This window comes from Sciurus vulgaris (genome assembly GCF_902686455.1).
Source record: "Sciurus vulgaris genome assembly, chromosome: 12".
NCBI lineage: Eukaryota > Metazoa > Chordata > Mammalia > Rodentia > Sciuridae > Sciurus > Sciurus vulgaris.
The window spans coordinates 82,138,520-82,160,017 of record NC_136473.1 but is presented as its reverse complement, the minus strand read 5'-3'; the positions used below and the strand labels follow the sequence as shown (position 1 = coordinate 82,160,017).

At 49.9% G+C, this 21,498-nt stretch overlaps 1 protein-coding gene across 2 annotated transcripts in view; it reads left to right on the top strand.

Annotated features, from left to right (window-relative positions):
• Positions 1–21,498, top strand: part of PKP1 (plakophilin 1) — a 46,468-nt gene that overhangs the window by 4,506 nt on the left and 20,464 nt on the right. For both annotated transcript variants that reach the window (XM_079106023.1, XM_079106022.1), the window contains exon 2: positions 6,089–6,195. In XM_079106023.1, coding sequence (XP_078962149.1) covers positions 6,089–6,195 — 107 coding nt within the window. The remainder of the gene's footprint in view (positions 1–6,088; positions 6,196–21,498) is intronic.

Here is a 21,498-nt window from a genome sequence, read left to right as displayed (position 1 = left end):
AAAGTGTATGATGTTTGAATGAAAAGAAATGGACAATATTATTAGATAGATATCTACTCAGAGTTCTGTATAGGTCTGGGCCACACATAGCACAGCACGTGTTATGCATACACTCCAAACTTGCATGTAGACACACAAACACATAGACACAAGGATGCACGCACACACACCACTGTGTACACATATGTATACACACAGCACATATGAATACACACACCCACACATGTAGACAATTCTATAGATATGTACACATGTATACGCACACATGTACACAGCACACATGCACATACATATGTTAAACATGCACGCCCCCACGTGTATAATACCCTTGCTATGCACGCACATACATGGGTACACACAGATGCAGGCACACACACACACACACACACCTGCTCATACATGTGTGCACACACACCTTGCAGCTTGTATTGTGGCAGGAGCCCAGCCTGGCCACTGCTGCTGGCTGGTGTTCAGTGCTAGACAAGTCACTGCCTCTCTCTGAGTCTCTGCAACTGTCAGAGGTTGGCTTAGATTGTGTCAGAAGAGCTTTGTGATGGCAACGCTCTTTGGAAGCAGATTTTATAACTTCCGGCCTCTGCAAACCCTTTGCCCAAACTACCTGCCGAAATGCTCCTTCCCTCAAGGCACAGTGCTCCTTGGGTCCCTCCTGCAAACATCCTAATATCCAAAAATAAAGTTCTAATTCACTGTTCTCATACTTGGTTACACATTGGAATTACCTGGGAATTTTAAAAAATGCAAAAGCCTGGGTCTGGTTCTCAGAGGTTCTGACTTAAACTCCCAGCTGATTCTGCTTTGTGGCAAAAGTCAGGAACCAAGGTTGTAGTTCCCTTCCTTCACTCAGGGCTGAACCAGCGCAAAGGATCACCGGTACCCTGAGAGATACACCTCTCTCTCTCACCCGCATGTGCGTGTGCGCACACACACGCATCTAATATAGTAGTTGCTGGTGATGTGTTTTGCTCTGGACCCTGGCTAGGTAGCCAAGTCCCATTCCTGCTCTTGCCCATTTTCACCTACTGCCCTGCCTCTATGGCAGGCCTGTCCCCACAGGATGCTCCCACGCTCCACCTAGTCCTTGAGTTTGGTGGTGGCCATGCTTGGATTATCGGAAAGAGTGGCAGATTCCAACAGATTGGGCTTGACACGTCCCAGCAGAGCCCTAGGGAATCACGTGCACTGGTAAGGGTGAGGAGAGAGCACCCAGGTCACAACAGCCCAATTTGTTTCGGCATTTCTGTTCTGTACATGTGCCCAGGAAAAGGCCAAGAACCACACCAGAGTCCTGGTGAGGTCGTTCTGAACTCTTTGCCCTCCTCAGTCTCCTGGAAGCTCCAGAGTGGGAAGGCAGTCCTTAGTGCTCCCAGGAACCAGGCAGAGGGCCAGGAGATGGCTGGCTGGCCACTGTCCCCTTGAGACATGTGGCCTGTCTTGCTCACACAGCCCACACAGTGCTCACTGCTAAACATCTCTGAGGGATGTTGTCTTAGAAGTATCTAATTCTTGTTACCTCATTTAAAGTCCCCTTGCTATGGGCCTAGACCTGGACAGAATGGGTGGAAGAGATTTCAGGGAATGAACTAAAGGCATTTTTAATGCTCAAAGCAGTGGGCTTCTTTCTCAAACTCTTAATGCTGAGTGATAGGTGGGTTTGACTCCAATGCAGAAGGAGCCAGAAGAGACCTCAGCTTCATATGGGACACAGAAGCAGCAGAGATAAACCTCCAGAGAAGCTGATCTGTGACAAGTCCTCTTGCCCAGCAAAGGGGATAGATTTGGGGAAAGTGGAGAGCAGAAGGGCTTCCAGGTACCTTCTTCCCCTGGGGACTCCCTGTTGGTCATGCAGGCCAGTGTCCTGAGAGCTCCTCTGTGTACAAGCTGGTTCTGGGATGTAGAAAGGTGGATCTAGTTGACATAGACTATCCCAGCTTGAATTGGGACACCCAGACCCTGCGTTCTGGAAGAAGGCTACAGAAGGCACACACAGAGAGAGATGGTATACAGCACCACGCCCTGAGGGACACACAGAATAAGGACAGCAGTGGTTAGACTGGAAAGCTGGGAGTACTCAGGGCTGGGTGGGGTCACCTTTCCTAGCTGATTTTTGTGCAAGTTTTTGACTACAAGGAGAGGGATTGGCTGAGAAGGAGAGAAAGAATGTTTCAGGTGCAGTGGGTGGGACCTACCCAAAAGCCTGGGGGTAGAAGAGGATGAGTCACCCTGCAATGGATTGCCTGTCCCCATGGGAGAGAGAGAATTCCATTTATCCTAACAGGGAGCTGCCTCCATTTACAAAGGGTTTGTAGGTAAGAAAGTTTCAGCCAACCATTGTCCAAGGCACCCAGGGGAAGCTGCGTGCAGAGATTGATCATCCAAGTGGTAGGTTTTCTGACTTGGTTTTGCACATTGAAATTTCACATTGGCATAAAATGAGACAAGTGGTGTGGGCAGACCCACTCCAATTGCTGGTATGTTAGGGAATGCTATAGATGCTTAGAGGTAATTGTGTGTTGACCTTGGGATTCTATGGGTGGGTGGGCAGATGTCTTTTGAGGACGATGTGAAGTTGGGCCAGATGCCAGCTTCACTGTGAACCTGCCATTTTTTTGCTCATGGTCAATCTGCCTGTTTGGAGAGAATAGTGGGAAGGCAGATGATTGACTGAGAATGGGGGTGATTCTGTGGGGTGAACTGGGTGTTAGGATCATCTCCCTTTACCTCCTCTGCAACCGAGAATCCTCCTCCAGGAGGTGGCTTTGGTTGTCTGAAACCACACACAGCTCCTGTCTTGCCCCATTTTATGCCACCCATCGGAGACCTCTTTGGGTAGAGGGCCCAGTTGAATAGAATTCAGAGACCCTGATCCCATTTGGCATTGAACAGAGAAGCTGAACATCTGGGTACCAGGCATCAGAAGACCTTCACCACAGGACTGGGCAAGGGAGAAGAGTTGGTCAACAAAAAGGGCCAGCTTGAGCCAGTTAGCAGTGCCCTGTGCCCGAGATCCTCAGGAAAGCAGAAATATGATTCTTGCTTTGGAAAGTACCCGGAGTACTTGGTGGTAAAGACTGGTACAGGCAGGAGACAGAGATGGAGGTATCATTAGTCAGGAAAATCTTCCCAGAAGTGCATTCTATAGAAGTGGGGGAACGGGGTGGAGAAGTGGGTTATCATGGTTGTACTTGTTGAGAAGCCCCATGTTCTTGCTGTTGGACTTGGTTTTTAGAAAGCATCTTACCAGTCAAATGCCCTGGGGTCAGGAGCGGGGTAATGGCCTTTCTGTGTAGTAGCTCTCTTACAGACAGAGCTTGCCTGCCACCTGCACCCCTTGGTTATCTGGCACACTGCTGGTGTGACTTCAGGTGTGTGGACTCCTTCCCTCCTTTGATACCACTGCCATAAGTGCAGCTGCCTTCTGCCCGAGAAGCAGGGCTGGCTGGTGTGATGGCAGCCTTGGTCTCACAGGGAGCCAAGCAGCCCCCAGTTGCAGACAAGTCTTGAAGGGTGCTGATAATAACTCCCCGGAGGGGCCCAGGGACCTTGGTCCAACCAGGTAAGAGTTATGGCCCACACTTCTTGTCATCAGAGTCACTGCTGGGACATGGTCACTGGCTTTGGGCATTCTAGAGCATCCCACCCCTGCCTCTACATCCACAAGTGCACCCCTCCCTCCATGGCACATTGAGCCCCTCACCTTCACATAGAGAAGAGCATGTGAAAGGGCAGTGGGCAGGTGCGGGGTGTAGGAGGAGGAGCGGCTTCATCTGATGACATGGAGGGAAAGTCCCATCAAGCTGATCAGGGGTGGAGGCCCCAGTGGGAACCTCTGGGGGATGCCTCTCCAAGTAGGAGTCTTCCCTGGGGCTCCAGAGAACTCTGTCTGTCACCACCCCAGATTTTCCATCTGGAAGCAACTGGCTGACCCATACCTGCCCTTTGATGAGAAATACCTCTCATAAGGTGAGAGCCAGAAAGATCTGGCCTGCCAAGCCATAGCAGGGCTAAGAGTGGGCTGGATGGAAGGGAGGCAGTGAGACCTGGCTGTCAGCTCCCTAGAGTCCTGACTCTGTGCCTGGCTGTACCCCCTTCCCTGTGAACACTGACTAGTTCTGGGTGACTGAGCCCACAAGATTCCTCCAATCTTTCCAAGAAGCAGCTACATAGAGGGTCAGTAGCTAGCTTCCTTCATCATAAGTGGCTTGTAGTAAGTCAAGGCCAGGCAGGCCATGGCAGAGTCCAGGGCTTGCTCACAGAGGAAGGTCCTTCAGTGGGAGACAAGATATAGAGGATTTCATGGATGGGTCCTCCGGAAGGACCTTGAGGCAGGTGGCAAAGGAGGCAGTGGTTAGTCTCAGCTGTCTGTTCTTCTTCCCTGAAAACTGAGCTTGGTCTCAGGAGCAGTCAAGCCTTTCTGAATGCCACTGGACTTGTGTCCCTATAATCATACAACCATGGAACACTGGCACTCTATGGGACCTTTGGGGTGCAGAGAAGCCAACACCCTCTTTTTACAAAAGAATCAGCTAAGGCCCAGAGAAAGCATGTCACTTACCTAAGTGCCAGACGGGATCAATTTCAATACCCCTAGTCTCCCAGAGCAAGTTGTGACTGCCACAGCCCAACAGCCTTAATGCCTGTTGGCTCCCATGATGGGGAATGGGTGTTGGGGAAGTGCCCTCTTCTGTGACCTATGTATGGGCATATGGCACTGGAGAGAGGAGGTGGCCCCAAGAAGGGATGCTAACCTCTTTCCAAAACTGCCCCTCTGATATTCCCACTGTTCTCAGCTCAGACCATCCAGTCCTCTGGAAAACTCTTGAAGTCTTAGTGAGGTTTGGCAGAAGAGGAGAAGCTTATAGGCCAGGGAGACCACCAACCAGTGTTCCTCCCCCGAGACAGGGTTTCAGATGGGGAGTGTGACCATGGCTTTAGAGAAAAAAAATGTGCATATCCCTGCCAGGAGGCTCTTGCTAGATCCCTCTTACCTTCATTCCCAGAGGCCACATTTAACAAGACTGTGGTGCAAGACCTGCTTTAGAAGTCTGGGTCGCAGATCCATGGCTTGCCCCTCATGGAACTCCCAGTCTAGCTGAGGGAATGGGCAGTGAGGGATTCAGACGTCAGGGCGGTATGTGCCCAGAGGCTGGTCAGAATGAACTTCCTGAAGGAGGTGAGTCTTGAGCTTGCTTAAAAAGATGAGTGAGATTCAATAGTTGTGATCCAGGAGGGAAGGCAGATTCAGCAAAGGAAATGATGTTCGTAAAGTCATGAGAGAGTTCTGCAGAGTTGGGGATGTCCCTTAGAGCCCCCACAACAATCTGGTGAAAGGGAGAAGTGTGGGGTGGTCCCACCAGGAACCCCCAATCCAGTTTTGCTTTCTGTGATTCAAAGCCACTTTGCCCCTAATAACCCTAATGACACTCTGTCCTCCCCTGGAGCCTGTCATTTGTGGGTCTCCAAGCACTGTGAAAACATTAATTAATCCTCGCCAGTCCTTTGAGGTTCATCGCTGCTCACTCTTCAGTTGGAGAGCCTCAGAAATGAAGGAAGGGGCGGAAGGTAACCTGGTCACCTGTTGGGGCCGGGCTTAGGTTTGAATCCAGAGTCCTGACCAGAATCAGACTTTCATCAGCCTTCACTGCTCTGTGGCTTTGACCTTGGGGCTCTGGACCTGAAATGTCGAGATCCTGCCTGCCTTCCCCAAGTGAGAAGTTGATCTTTGTGGAATACGGAGTTATGATTCCCTGGACTGGAACCGCAGTGCTTCAAGACCCTCTGGCCCAGCTCCTGACTTGTACGTGTCAACCAGCCTAAAGCAGCGGGGGAGCCATTAGACCCTCCAAAATACGCTGACCGAAACTCTCAGTGTCCTCCCTGTGACAGCATGGTGGCCTTCCCTTTGGCCCCTGCTGTGAAGGGAGATGAAGATTCCCCACCCTCCTCCTTTAGGAACTCAGATTGGACTCCTCCATGGGCATGTTGGATCTGGACGCTGGGGATGCCCTAGGAGGAGGATGGGTGAACATCATTGCCGTCCCTGTGGTAACCCCCTTCTTTTGCTTTCCAGGTTCCATGTACGATGGCTTGACTGACAATTACAATAACTATGGGACCACCAGCCGGAGCAGCTACTACTCCAAGTTCCAGGCAGGAAATGGCTCGTGGGGCTATCCGGTAAGGAACTGCTTTCATTCAAAAAGACCTGAAATGTTTGGGGATGATTTGGGATTCAAGGTGGAGAAAGCCCGCCCTGGTTACTAAGAAATTGTGATAGAGGTCTTGGCTAGTGGGTCAGGGGTCATCAGTTCTGCAATTCTTTTGTAGGTGGCTCAGCATGTGTCTCATATTTGACTGGTTGGTTATATCTGAATGAATACTTTGGACAAAGCATAAAGAAAAGCATTTTAAAAGTCCATTTTCCAATATGTCTGATTCAATCGTGTATTTAAAAGAAGTTTGAATTCTCAAAGTCAATTTATAGATCAGTTTAGCTGTTTCTAGGAAAATCTTGAAAGATATTCCCTCTGTAGTGTGTACTGATAGCCAAGGAGGGACTCTAGAAGGTCCCCTGAGGCCAGGAGAACATGTCCACTACAGTGACTCCTGCCGAAAGAGGTAGGTGCTGGAGTGGATCCTTGCTTAAATTTGTAAGTCAGACAAATTTGAGCTGTCACTCACTAAGCTTGTGACTTTGGGCAAGTTACTTCAACCTCCAGGACTCAAGTTCAGCAGACATAACAAAATCTATGTGAAGGTATTGTCAGGATTAAATGAACTAATATGCATTAAAAAAAAACAGATTACAACAATTCTTAATATTTTAAAAAAATCATATGGGTAGAGATTATTCTAGATCCCTTAATCCTGGTTCAATCTATCTCTTCCTATGTGACTTCAACCCACTCTACCCATCTCCCCATTTACTGAATAGATACTTACTGAGCGGAACTCTGTGACAAGCATCACGGTAGGTGCTCTTGATATAATTGTACAAACCAGTATAGTTTTCTTCTACTCTAAAATCATGGGTACCAGGCACCCCAAAATTCTCCCAGTCCCCAAATTCTATGACTTTTGTTTATTTTCACCGATCTCAACTTTAGCTTGTCATGTTCTTGGGGATCCTTTTGTAAGACATTGTAGAGATGGGGATGAAGGTCACTTCTGGGGCTCTGTCTTCTTGGGGCTCCAGATCTACATGCCACTCCTAATTGTCAAAGATCCTGGGGTCCTGGGCAAGGAAGGAGGTGGGTGGTTTATGAGTGTGGTGTTCTTTCGTCATTGGTTTGATTCAGTTTTGGGAGGCTAATTTTTAGTAGCTGTGTCTTTCTCACATATTAGTTGGGGACTAAAAGTAAGAGAATTAAATCTGCTAAAGTTTGATGAACCTTGTTTTTTTTTTTTTTTTTTTTTTTTTTTTTTAATGATTCTTGATGTCAGCTGTCACTCTTAGGTTAACATGAATGCACTAGGGGTGACGGATCCGAGTGAGCTGGCAGATCAAGCACAGATGTGAAAGGGCTTTGACACAAAGGGTGATAGCCAAACAGACTCTGAGAAAATGTTTTAGTAATGTAGGTAAAGGGATTAGGTGAAACCCAAAGAAGACAGGTTGCTGGCCCAGCAATCCAAGTGAATAATCATGCTGACAATACAGATGTTATGTGTCTTTACATACCAGATGTTACCAGGTCAGATCTTAGAAATGTCACATTCTATCCTGGTTCCCCCACTCTTGGGACCACTCTGGACATTAGTTGTCTCATCCATAAAGTGGAAGAGTCTGCTTTCCTCACAGGTTGATATCATTCCACACTAACTGTGAGGGTTATCCAATGGACAGTGTAACCATGGAAATTTGTAGAGGAACTCTTTGGGAAGAGGTATTTCTAAAATCCATCCTCATGTGGCCCATGTTGAGTGCTTTGCTTCTGGTTAATTAACTCAATCCTCGGCTGTCTTGCTAGCTTTAATGCTCTCACCCTTCCCTGTGCCCATTTTCTGACAACCAGTGAAAATCCCTTTCCTTCCCCGCACCCTCAGGCCCCACCCTCCTCACTCCTTTGCTGGCAGGATGGCAGACATGACTCATGACAGGGTAGCTGCTGAGGCACGTCCCGTCTCCTCTCAGTTCAGGAGAGGCTATGGGAACAGGGAAGAGCTGAGCACACACGAGGATTTGGCAGAGGGAGGGGGGCCAAGCAGAGGAAGTGGAATAATTGATATTGGAGCCAGACATATAATCAGTTGAGCACTGGGCAAATCCAAACGGGGTTCAGGTTTAGGGAGAAGAAGAGCGGGAAAAATGGTAATAGAGATCTGTGGCATGAGATAATCCCATGCCTGTGGGATTTTCCCATGGATGGTACAACTGGCATGGAATGTTTTATTTCCCACCCTCTAGTGAAACCAATATGGCAGGTGAAGGCAGGGAGCGTGGGGCGCAGGGTGTGGCTCCACAGCACGAGCGTCGTCAGCATGTTTTCAAGAGCTTCTGAGAGCTGATGAAGGACCATTTCCTGCAGACACTTCATATTTACTCAGTCAGCCAAATGATATTGAGCAATTGCTGGGGCATGGCAATGACTGAGATGCACTGCAGAGACAGTTGAAAAGACTATGGCTTTGCCCGCACTGAACTTCTAGTCAAGTTGGGAGAAGCACAGAGGTCAACAGAGAGAGAGTGCAAGTATTAGTTTCTGCCCTCCAGTATTACACCAGTACTGTGCCTGCTCAAAATCTCAAAATGCTTCTAGAACCTCCAAATGTTTTCATTTTTTATTCTGGTTTTTTTTTTTTCCTTTTCTTTTTTGAGATGGGATCTCACTATGTTGCCCAGGTTGGTTTCCTGATTCCTGAGCTCAAGCAATTATCCTGCCTCAGCCTCCCGCAAAGTAGCTGGGACCACAAGCTCAAACCACCATTCCTGGCTTTGACATTTTAAAATAGAGCTGTCTTCAGTGTACATATTTTAGGAGTCATACAAGAACCAGTCTTATTTCTTTATTGTCATGACCTGTGTTTGACCCACTTTAAGTTCCAAATATGGACCCATCCTCAAATGACAAATTTTCGTCACCAATGAGCATATATTTTATTTAAATATATGAAGTATTACCTTATAGTTTTGCTTTATACTCTATCAGCAATAACCTTTTAATTTAAAACCCATCATCCTATTTTATTCTATGATCACCTATATCACAGATTTAGCAATTGACTGTAGAGAGTCTTGTAAGGCTTAAAACAAAGTCTGACATACAAAAAGCACAGAGGGAATTAAGGAAAAGACTGGTCCAAAAAAGTCATTGGTGCAGGCAGTTCTTGACTTCTACTGGCTACCCCAGCCTCCTCCTTCAGAGACCAGGATCTGCTGGGGAACAGTGCTGGAGTCCGAGTCCTGCAGACCTCAGGGATTGGAGGGAGCTGGCCAATTGGGGCAAAAGATAAGGCCGTTCATAGCCCCACTGCCTGGTCTCTCAGATGGACAGACTCAGCTCCCACGTTCTGGTCCTCAGAACCAGACTCATGGATATTAGAGTCCCAACAAGGTTTACATTTTACAGTGAGAAAACTCAGACCCAGAGAGGACAAACTACTCCCTGAAGATCACACGTCTGCCTAATGGTACAGCCTCCATCCCTGACCTCTAACTCCCAACCTGATGGAGTTTGTTTTGTTACCCCCAGACATTTGCCCTTTCTACGATGACCTTTTTATGGGCTTTCACGATTTTCAGATTTTAACACTACACCCATGTTCTAGGAACTTTCGAGAGACCTGTGAGTTCAAGTTCCTTCATTCTTCCTTCCCCTCTCTGCTCTCCAACCAGTCTACTCTCCTTGAGTGCCATCCTTGCTCCCACAGGAGAAGCAGGGCATCCTCATGCTTTTGCCCTCCTAGACTCAAGCCGGGTTCACTTGGCTATAAGCCAAAGTAGGGTTACCAGAAAAAATACACCAAAGAACAATATTTGGGAACACAGTAATACTGAAAAGTTGTTGTTTATTGAAATTCAAATATAATTCCATGTCCTGTGCTTTTATTAGCTAAGTCTGGCAATCATGGGTACTAAAAACAAGACTCCTTTAAGCATTTTCGTCCTATGCTAGGGACCCAAGAAGACTTACTTTAGGCCACAGCCATCTCTGGTGAGAAAATGGAGGATTTTGGCTCATCTTAGTTGTCCTTATAATGGGTCACTTGAATACATTCCTCTGAGTCAGCTAAGATCAGGATGAGCTATAGCCAGGGTTCTATATACCATGGTGACCACCTTATTAAATCACTCGACCACGCTCAGTTAAATCCTGTCTAACATGCTTAAGAGTAAGAATCTCCAGTGGAAGCTACAGCCTTCTATTCCAAAGCTGAAAATAGGTTTCTGTCACATGGGTTCATCCCTAATGAGACTGAAGCAAGTGGATAATCTTGATTCCCAGGGCATGCATACAGAATTAAGATGGAAACCCCTGGGACTGAGTTTGTAAATCAGTGGTGGAGCACTTGCCTAGCATGTATGAGGCACTGAGTTCGATCCTTAGTGCCACATATAAATAAATAAAATAAAGGTATTGTGCCCATCTGCAACTAAAAAGATATTTTAAAGATGGAAATCCCCTTTTCTACCAACTCTAGTGCTAAAGAGTTTTTCTATTTTCAAACTAAGAGGCTCACCTTGAGCATTCAGTTCTTCTGGGAGTCATATCAAGTAAAATATTCTTTAGTTGTGAATTGGACTGGGCCATCCTTCCTACAGTCTCAATCCTAGAGGAAAGTAGCTGGGAGGTCTGGAACATGGCATGCTGTGGTGACCACCATGCTTACCCATGTTCAGTTCAATTCAGCCTGATGTGCTTAAGAGGGAGAATCTCCAGGCACATTATCAAGGGAGAATTCTGCCTCTGTACCAGATCTTCCTCCCAGCGCCTCACCTAATCGAATGTTAGTATTTGATGATTCCATCATGACAGGATCTTAAAGACCATGTGCTGGAGACACCCTTACCGGGAGGAGATCTGATCTTGCCCACTCTGGATCTGCAGCAACCTGTGTGAGTCTTATTATAGACGAGGGAGCTGTGCTTGCATGAGGTTTCAGTGAGGGATGGAAAATCCAAATGCAGTGCTCTCCAGCTTGGTAGTTTTACCCTCAGAGTTAGCCATGTTGCTTGACCGTCCACATGACAGAGTCATGGGCCAAGTACTATAGCAGGACTTCCAGAGAGAAACATGGCAGGACCGTTGTCCTAGAAGCAGCAGAAAGAGACTGTCTTTACCAATCCATGGCTAATGGAGGTTGTGCCCAGAGACTATTTAGTGTGAAGAAATGAGCTCTGGATTTTGGCCAGGAATTTTAGATTCCAGTCCTGGTTCTTCCCCTGAATAAGCTGTGTGACTCTAGTCAAGTTCTTAATCTGGCTGAGCCTCAGTCTACCCACCTCTGAAATGGCTGAAAGTTCCTATCTCAAAGGCAAGTAGGAGAGTTATGGATATGACATATCAGATCAGCAGTAGAAGACCTGGATTCCAGACTCAGTCAGACTGCTACAAACTAGGGCTTTCGCCCCTCTAGGCCCTGGTTTTCTCAACAATGAAGCAAGGCATTTGCCCTTAATCCCAGCCAAGGACTCATTTAGGGTTTTGTGTAGCTTGAAAGCTGACTCAGTAGCTGCAGGGCCCCAAAGCCAAACCCCCATGGTCTCTCCAGGGTCAGAAGCAGTGTCAGCTCCTCCGGCCCAGATTTCTGCTTCAGGCCTCGGATGGATGAAGGCTTCGCAGTTCCTCTCTGCTTTCATCTGAGCATCTCCAGGCACCAGTTAATTAGCCGTTACAAGAGGAGGGAGAGTAAGACTGCATTTACTTTAGCTTTACAGAGGGGGAAACTGAGGCACAGCAAATAGCTCTGCTGAGTAACTACGCCGAATTAAAACTGAGACTCAACCCTCTCCTCTGCCCCCGACCCCGCCCCTTCTCAACTCTGAACGCTGCGGTCCAGGTGTGTGAGCTGGGCTCCTTTGACAGCACTGGCTGGGCCTCTGTCTTTTCTTGAGAAGTCCGGTGAGAGGAAGAGAGACTAGACTGCAGCCTCCTGCTCCCATGCAGGCACAGATCCTGCTCCATGAGGGAGTGATTGATGTGTCTGCCAACTCAGTTTCCCTGCTGCCAGCTCATGACTCACTCCCACCCAGCCCTAGGAGATAGGAGGGTCCCGCAAGGGCCCTAGGCTCTCACCCAACAAGAAAAGGCAATGATTCTACTTGCCAAGGGACAGAATGTGCCTCGGAGAGAGAACGGAGGTAAGTGAGAGAGAGTTGACAGGGAGGCTCCCAGGGGCGCCCTCCCTGGAGAAGGCGGTGGCCGAGCGTGTGGTATGTTTGCACAAGTCACTGCCACGGGGACACTCCCTATATTTAAACTGTGTAGCAGAAGCATATGGCAAATATCTATCTATGTCTGGAGGGTCCCTTGGACATGGGCTCTCCTTTATAAGCCACCTTGAGAAGTCTGTGACATCCTTAGGATTGGGGACAAACTCAGGAACTTCCTTTCTGTGCCTGCTTTTCCCTGCATGGGAAGAGCAAGTGTGACTTGAGGCCCCTTCTCCTGACTGAAGACTGGGTTAGCCAGGGATGCCTGTTCAGTAGAGAGAAGGGAGAAACTGGTCCAGGGGCTGATTCTCCATGACTGCCCTGGGGTGTCTGGCGTGGGCCCTCTTCCTCCTGGGCCTCTGGTGTATCGTCAGCAACACTAGGTGGCTGCTCAGCATCTGGGCAGCTCTGACATCGTACTCTGTCCTTCCTTGAGGGGGACCAGGAGGATGCCCCCGACTCGGTGTCAGCACTGGAGGCCTACAAAGGAGGAGTGCATGTTCCGGTGATCACATGCAAATGCTGTCCTCCAGGAGGAAACTGGGACAGGCTCCTGTGGGAACTGAACTTTGAACTGGATATGAAAGAAAAGAAGAAGAAAGTTGTCCAACCAAGGGGTGGAAGGTGGAGGAGGAGTGCTCCTGGGCCTGGGGCTGTGGCCCCATAGTGCTTTTCTGACTGTTTACAATAATGGGCATCATCCTGAGGTGGGCAGCTGCTAGTGCGTAGCCACCTCCAGAGGTCTAGCCAGCCTCTCTCCTGCAGCCAGTCGCTAAGGGCCTGGAACTCCCAATGTGCCTCAGAGCTGAGCGAGCACGTTAGCCCTCCCCCATACTCTGGCCTGATGAGGAGCAGCAGAGCCTCAAGGTCCTGGTCCTGGGTGTGTGGTCTCTCGTGGGGAAGCGGGAGGAAGCCTGGGCAATTTGGCAGATTTTTCAGGGAGAGATGTCACTGCCAAGAAACTCAGTATGACAGCCGCATGGCTTTTGGGGAAATATCAGGCAGAGCCAGCCCAGGACACAGTCACAGACATTCTCAGAAGGATGGCAGGAAGGAGCGCCACTCTCCACTGAGATGACAGAAACCTGTCCACCTGTGGAGAGCCCTGAGCTTCTGGCCAGGCTGGGCACACTCATACCTGGATTAATACACCAGGGGCTCAGTCGCTTCCATTCTGACCAAGTACTGGGAGGTGGAATAATTCTCTGGCCAAAGAGAATGGGATAGTGCCTTCCCCCCAAAAGGAAGTTTCTGGAAAAGCTTAACCATTTCTCTCTTCTCCCCGCAATCCCAGTGTCACATAGTATTTCAAGTGTAGCCTCTGAAACTTTAGAGTGAAGATTTGAAGAATGGAGGGTAATTATAAGTTTCTTTATTTCATTCCAGAAGAAATTAGTGGAGTCTTATTTGGGGTTCCTTGGGGGCGGGGCAAAAAACGACACAACTAGCAAGTCTTTTAGAGTCCTTACAATATAGTTAATAACAACGAGCAGATGGAATGACAGCATATGAGAGGATATAATTAGCAGCTAAATCTCACAACACAGGCTGACTTAAACCTCTGCAGACCTGCTTCCTCTGTAAATGAAGGGGTCGGCCCAGGTGATTCCCCAAGCGTAGTGCCGGGAATCTCGGAGATTTGGGAACGGGGCTCCTGGGGTCTCGGTAGTAAGTGGTGCGGGCTGTGACTCAGCCTGGGCCACATTCTCCTAGTCAGCTCTCACATCCTTGGGACCCTATTAGTTCAATGACCCCTTGAGCTAGTGGAGCGTTTTGGATCTACACAGATTCAGACCCTCGTACCCTCACGTCTCTGCCTGATCCTTCCTCCTGTGTGAGATCAGTAGGGAACCAGGTGTTGTCATTCCAGTGATTTGCAGGAAATTAAGCTTCGGAACAGTGCAGGGGCTCGCCTGGTACTCACAGGTAGATTTGGCAGAACTGAGTCCCCGTGGACTTGAGGTCAGGTGTGAAAAGTGAGGGGAAGAAGGACCAGCAAGGCAGGGGTTGGGGAGAAAAGGGAGTCTGTTCTTCTGCCTTGCTGGGAAAGCTGGAGGCCACAGAAGCAGGGGGCACCAAAAAGGGCCACTGAAACCAAGTGGAGGTTGGGGATGCCAAGTCTTCTGCTGGTTCTCTGCTGCTTAGGGAATTTTTCTCTTGTGACTGGGCCCCAGTGAGACAAATGCAGCAGCACTTCCCAAGTGGGTGGGAGGGCCATCCCCACCCTTGCTAGGGTGAGGCTCAGCTTTCTCCCCCAGGGCCCTGGCAAGTCTCTGCGAGGCCTGCCTGCCCCAGGAGCACAAACTCAGCTGAAAACAAAATCATATCAGGAGGCGGGGTGTGGGGGGCATAGAGACACAGGTGGGGAGAGACCAGCAGTGGCTCCTCCCCTCCCACCCCCACCTTACCCACCAGGCGGGGCCTGGAAGGACGAAAGACAGGACTGAGATAGGCCAGGAAGGAGGCTGTGACTTCAGCAACGGCTGAACCGTAGACTGCCAGATGCCAGAAGCCTTACAGGACAGTCTGTAGTTGGGGAAACTGAGGTTCAGAGAGGTAAGCTGTTGCCCAAGGCTGCACAGCTAGACAAGGGAAGAACCAGGGCTGGAACCCAGTCCCCCAACTCTTTGGCCAGCTTCTCTCCCCACTGCCACACGGCACTCCCTTTGCCTCTGTGGGCCTTCATGTTGCCTGAACATTGGGTCATGGCCCTCTGATGTCACAGTTTTCCCCAAATCATCATACCAACTGTTATTTACCTGTTTTCAAGGAATTACTTTAAGATTTCACTGCATTTCTTTTGAAAGGAAACTATATCACTAACTCAAATGAAAAAAAAAAATTTTAAAAAGAGAAAACCAGAATTCTTTGCCATAAAGGAAGACTAACCATGATCTTAACAACAAATAATTAATAGGAAGAAACAGAATATGATATAATTCTAGTGAGGTAGGTTTACCTGGCAGAAAATTTTGGTTGGTTTTGCTCAGAAAGGGAGGTTGGCAAGTACTGAGGAAACATCCTGCCTCCCACCTAGTTTTCTCTTTGTGGTTTTCAAAATGGAAAAGCAAAGAGCTTTCTGGATGCTTCAGTGTTAGTTATTGCCATGTTATTGAGTCCCCTAAAGTCACCTCGCAGCCGCCAATGGTGCATGGCAGCAAATGGGGGAGACTTGGGGACATTAGCTAATGTTTTAGGGTAGTTTTACCACAATGGTCCAGTAGGTCAGGCAGAGGGCCAAGGAGGAAAGCACTCAACTGAGGCCCTGCCCCTCACCCAGGCCACCTGCCCACACCTGGCTGAATACTTCTCTCAATGGAGCAGGTAAAGATGGTGTTTCTGACTCTGCAGGTTCCGCACCATAGGGGCTTGCTGAGCACTGAGCTTAACAGGATGATTGTCCACCTGGAGAGGAAATCCCCTAGCTTGTTCCACATTCTCTTATGACCCTAAGCTCCTCTCAGGAGTGCTGGGGACAGAATGGGGTGCTCAGTGCCAGTCAGTGACCCATCCCTCCATCCTGCCTCCCAGTTCCTGATCTCTCCAGGAACTTGGAGTGGAGTGGCCCAGCTCCCTGAACTTGAACCTCAGCAAGACTTGAGTAATTCCAGGAGACTCCAGAGTTCAGCCTCTGTTACCAGCCCCTATGTGTGCAGCCCAGCTTGGGTCTGTGCAGTGGTGCATCTGCAGTAGAGTGTGGTTAAGGGACATGAGCCAGTCTCTGTCCCCCACCACTGTTCTTATGGTTCTAGGATCGCAGGGTCCCCTTGCCACATGCATCCCTTGGGCCAAAGTGGCTTTCAGTCCATATCTTTGGTATACTAGTAGAACTGTGTCACACAGTGGAGCAGCTACGCTCTTCATTCCCTCCTCCTCCTCCTCCTCCTCATCCTTTTTTACTAGGGATGGAACCCAGGGCCTCATGCATGCTAGGCAAGTGCTCTACCACCAAACCATACCTCTAACCCTTGAACATCTCCAAGGACTTTAACAACCAGCCAGAAGGAACATGTACCTCCTAGGCCTGACATGCCTGGAGAGGGGGTCTTCTTGGAGTTGGGACAGCAACTGGCCAGAGACCCTGGTAGAGTTCCTAGAGAGGGAACTCTTCACCATTTAGACCTTGCTCCAGTCACCAGGCTGTAGTGGCAGGGCCTAGGAAAGAGGTCAGAGACCAAGCTTTGGTCAGGGCCTGCCATCTTAGCCCCATGGCTTTGGACAAGCCTCAAGTTCTACAAGTTTCATGGGCTCACAGTTCTCTGCCCTGACACCTCATTGACAGGTGGGAGAGTAGGTGGTGCTGCGAGGCTCAGGAGGAAGCCCTCTGCACACTGTAAAGCACAACCCTGCTGAGGCACTCTAGGACATGCTCGAGGGACTTCAAAAGACCTTCCCTACCTGAGCCCACCCCTGGAAAAGTGTGTGTCCCTTGTAAGTACGTGGGCCGTGTGTGCAGCAGTGTGTGAGTGTACATTCAGTGTGTGTGTGTATGCACAGCACACCTGCTCAGCATTGGGTACCGGGGAAGATCTGTTACCCCAGCACTGGAGAGTCTGGTCAAGTGCCCCTCCCTTCATGTGCAAGGTTCTTGACTATCTAATCAGGTGGATTCTTTACACCACTGGTCTCCAGGCAGTTCTTTAGGGCAAGGTAAGAGTCTGCCCTTGAGGATGCTTCCACCCTAGGCTCTGGTCCTCCTCTTCGTGGGTTCGGGAAATGCCTTCGGGCTCCATGCATGGCCAGCCTCCCCCTGATGTACCAGCATGGGGCAGGGGAGCTGGCCCAGGGGGTCCTTCTGACCTTCAAGTGTGTTCTCCTGGGGAGCTGGCCCATCATCCAAGACTCCCGGCGTTATTTCGTGTTGGAATGGCTCTCCCGCCTTTCCCTCCCTGGGATGACTCATCACTGGATGCTGGAACTCAAAAGCCAGAAGCCAAGACCACAGAACATAGGGCTCCTGGAAGGCTGGACAGCCGGGTCTCCAACTTGTCTGAACTCATGGAAGAGATGGCCAACGACCAGGGGTTTGTCAGCTGCATCTGTAGTGATAGACACCTGCCTGGGAGTCCCCTTCTGGAAGGAAACAGATACCTATATAGGAAACCTTAGGCTCTTATTGCCACATCCATCCTAGGAGTATCCAGGGCTGAGAAGACTTACTGCTTCCAAGTGGAGGGAGCACTTCAGAGGATCTGCTCTCCTGTGGTTTAGAGACCTGGCAGGGTGCAGGGTGCAGAGAAAGCTGGGTGATGTGGTTGGCGCAGTTAATGGTTCAGACAAGCAGATGTTACCGAGCGTCTACTTGCAGCTGGGCACCTCCTACTGGACACCAGGAACTCCTATGGTTCTGAACCCCTTGGAGCCCAAGAGGCCAAGCCTTTACCCCAGATTCCTGACCTCCCTGAACACCCCCAGGCTGCAGCCTGGAGCTTTGTAGGTCTTTTCTATCTGACTTCAGTTATCTGAAAACTTTAGGAAACATGTCCTCTGTTATCCACAAATGTTTGTCAGCATTTGCTGATGGACGCATACTAAGAGTTTCTACCCTTTGGAGAGTATAAAAGATGCTGACCGTTATTAACGAGGTTTCTAGTAAAGTCTGTACTCTCGGGATGGTCTTTAACACTCCTGGTTTTACATTTAAAAAATTCAGGTGACAAAATCTGCCCACCCCAGCATTGGGCTGTGTCAAGTTGCTTTTGTGCCTCCTCTTGATAGACAGACATGATTGTCCACCAGCCACTGCCCTTCAGTTCACAAATGCCATTCAGGTGGTTCCTGGCATTGTGTCCTATAGGCACTGATGATCTCAGGGTCCTGATGATGGAATGGCGGGCACAGCTCCTCTCTGCCTTGGAGGATTCTACAGTGAGGCCTACCACCATGTCCTCCTCCAAGGCCAAATAGGATTGCTCTTTGCCCAGACCTCAGGGTTTCTGAACTGTGTGACTGCCTTGTCCAAAGCAGTGTGCCAAGTAAAGAAAAAGAGGCTCATCCCAGGGTGGCGCCCCGCTTCATGAGAAGGATCCATGCCCAGAGGAATCAGGGAGTGACACTTTCCTGCTGAAGTCCCATCTTTGGTGATTCAGACCCTGGTGGCTCCCATGCTGACTCAGACATCCACGTAAGCAGCCACCCTCCCTCTGGTGCCACCCTCCCTGGTTCCACGTGCCCCTCCAGGGCACCATGCTGGGAGAGGACCTGAGCTCTGCCAGCCAGTAGAGAAGCTCAGAGAAGAGCTGCCCAGCTGGGTGTGATGTGCACCTTGCTGCTAAAGACAGGCTAGCTCTGTCCAGTCCCCCACACCCGACCGAAGCCCCAGTAAGATGAAAGATGGCTTCTGTGTGCATATTGCAGAAGGGCCCCTCAGTGGGCACTGAATGGCAATGGTGGGGGCTAGAAAGATGGCAAATGGAACCTGTCCTCAAGGGGATTTCAATCAAAGTTCTTTCTCAAGAGAGCCCTCCCCAGGCCCATGCGGCGTGAAGACCCTGTGAAATCATGTGTGTGCCCGCTTTCATGAAGAGGGCATGGGGAGACTGCCTTTCTGAAGATGGCTGTGTTGGGCACTCTGCTGGGCGTGTGACTCCCAGGGCAGAGTAGGGTGTATCCTGTGGGAGAGCCGGTTTGGCCAGCCCCACCTTGCTGGCAGAAGCTTGGTTTCAAAATGGGCTAATAGCTGGGGACACAGACACTCTTTTCATCTTGGCCTGCGCAGCACATTCGGAGCTCCCAGAGAACCAGGCAGCTTCTGTTCAGTTAGCCAGGGCTAGAATAGAACTCTCTGGGCTCTGCCAGCCAGTGGCTGTCACCCAAGTCAGGAGGTAGAGGGAAGAATCCTAGACCATGGTGGGCTGAATGCAGGCTACGCTGCACACCAGGCAGGCTCACCCTGTCCAGGGCCTTCCTGCCTCCCTCGCAGCTCACTGTGCTTCTGGAGGCTCCGCTGTATGCTGGAGGTTGTGGGAACCCCAGTGCCCATCAGCAATCAGAATGCCCATCCCCAGCACAAATTCTCCTGGCCAGTCCCAGGATCCCTTTCCATGAGCACTTGCTGTGAGTCCACCCCTGTTCTAGGCACAATAAAGGGCATCTGTGCCCCTGAGAGTCTGGAAGAATGACAATAGAGAGAATACAAGGCCTCAGACAACTGGGCATGCGGGGGAAGAATTTCAACTCGCAACACTGCTGATATCTGGAAGTAGGGTGGGGTCGGGTCAAAGGGAATGTGTGGGGAGGAGAAGAGATGGCCGGACAGTCAGCCTGGGCCCAGGAATAGCTTGCCTTGGAAGTAGCAGAGACACCTTAGGCTCTCCAGCAAGGCCAAGTTAGCTTTGTCTGAGGATGGGAGGGACCCATGAGTAACCTGAGGAGACCCAGGACCACAGTCTGGGCATTGGGGGTGCAAAGTGGGGGAGGCAGAAAGGATTCTCAGATGGAAGGACAGAAAGATACCACCTTTTCCTGAATGGTTAGTTCCTGTCCTGTCCTATGACCTTGGACACACAGGAGCTCTTATGTGGAAGTCTCTTCAGACTGCACAGTTCTCTCTCCAGGGGAAGTTACCTACATCCTAGTCTTTGGGGCCCTGGATCTTGGGCTGGGATTGCTTTACTTGGGTCCAGTCACCCTCTAGGACTTGCCTGCAAAGTAAGGGGTGGGCCTCAGAGAGCTTCCTGACTTAAAGAGGAACAGGAAGAGAGCTGAAACACCATACTTCTCCAAGAAGGAAGGGGAGGAAGGGAGAAAGCCATTTGAGTCACATGACCCAGGTCCTTGGCAGAACCTTGAGCAGAATAGAGACTCACTAGAGGAGACTCCTGCTAAAGCAGCCTTCCCTGGCCTGCGTTGGGCTATGAATTCCAGGGTGGACCCTCAAGAGCCCAGTGGTGGAGAAACACGCCTTTGGATGCAACCTTAACTGCATCCTGGCTGTCCAGTCTAGTCTTCTGTCTGGTTGAATGGTCACCTCTGCTCCCAGGAAGTTGAGTGCCTAATCTAGAATATTCTCATTCATGGGCCATCCCACCTGAGGCTGGAGTTTCCCAAGGAAGCATGAGATAACCAAACACGGTGCATGTGTGTGTATGTGTGTGTCACTGTCCTTTGCATTCAAAGAACAGGAGGCTGCCAGCAGATCACTGTCCACCTGTGGGGGTGTGGCTGGAGACTGGCATTGGCAACAAAGCTCTCCCACCTGCTGTGGGCACATCTGCACTCTGCTGCCCCCACATTTTCTTTTGGCTGCAGCTGTTCACTTGAGACATGGAAGACAGTGTTTGGAAATGTGGGAGGGACCTTTTTGCTAGTCACAATGACTGCAAGGTATTGTTAGCATTTAGGGCCTGGAGGCCAGGGCCACTAAACATCCTTTGACACTTGGGGCCTGTTGCATAATGAAGAATTGTCCTGCCGCAGATGCTAACAGCACCCTCATAAGCACCTCGTAACACTGCATCTTTCCAACACACAGCTTGGCTTCACTCTGGGTGTGCCATCTCGGGGGTCCAGGTGCCCCCATTCTTCTGAACATAGTTGGGCTGGTTGTGTGCCCTGGAGTAAGACCAGATGGGGCTCTGAATCCTGGGTGCATTTCCTTCCTGGGCTCTGCTGGCTTCCTGGGTTGATCCCCTCTGTGCTAACTTGGCAGCTTCTTCAGGTATGGGGTGGATGATGTCAAACCCTCAGCCAGAGCCTAAAGGCAGCCAGCCTGTCCCCAGTCTGAGAGTCAAAAGGATACAGATGTCTCCATTGAACAAACATTTGTGTCACATACTGTCCTAGATGCTTTACAAACATTAGTCCATGACTTCTCCCAGTGACCCTGTATGTTGAGTGCAATTATAATCCTAGTTATACAGATGAAGAAACTGAGGCATACTGAGCTTAAGTCACTGGCCCAAGGCCACACCCATCAGGCCAATGGCATAGCCAGGGCAGTCCAGTCCCAGCATCTGTGTTCTTGATCACTGGGTCTTCTGCTCTGTACGTCCCAGCCCCGTGGCTTGAGGAGTACTTAGGCTGCAGGTCAAAGCTGATCTCAGGCCACCTGTGCAGGGAGATCTAAAGGAGGCCTGCCTCATCTGAGCAGTGGAGGGGACCCAGGC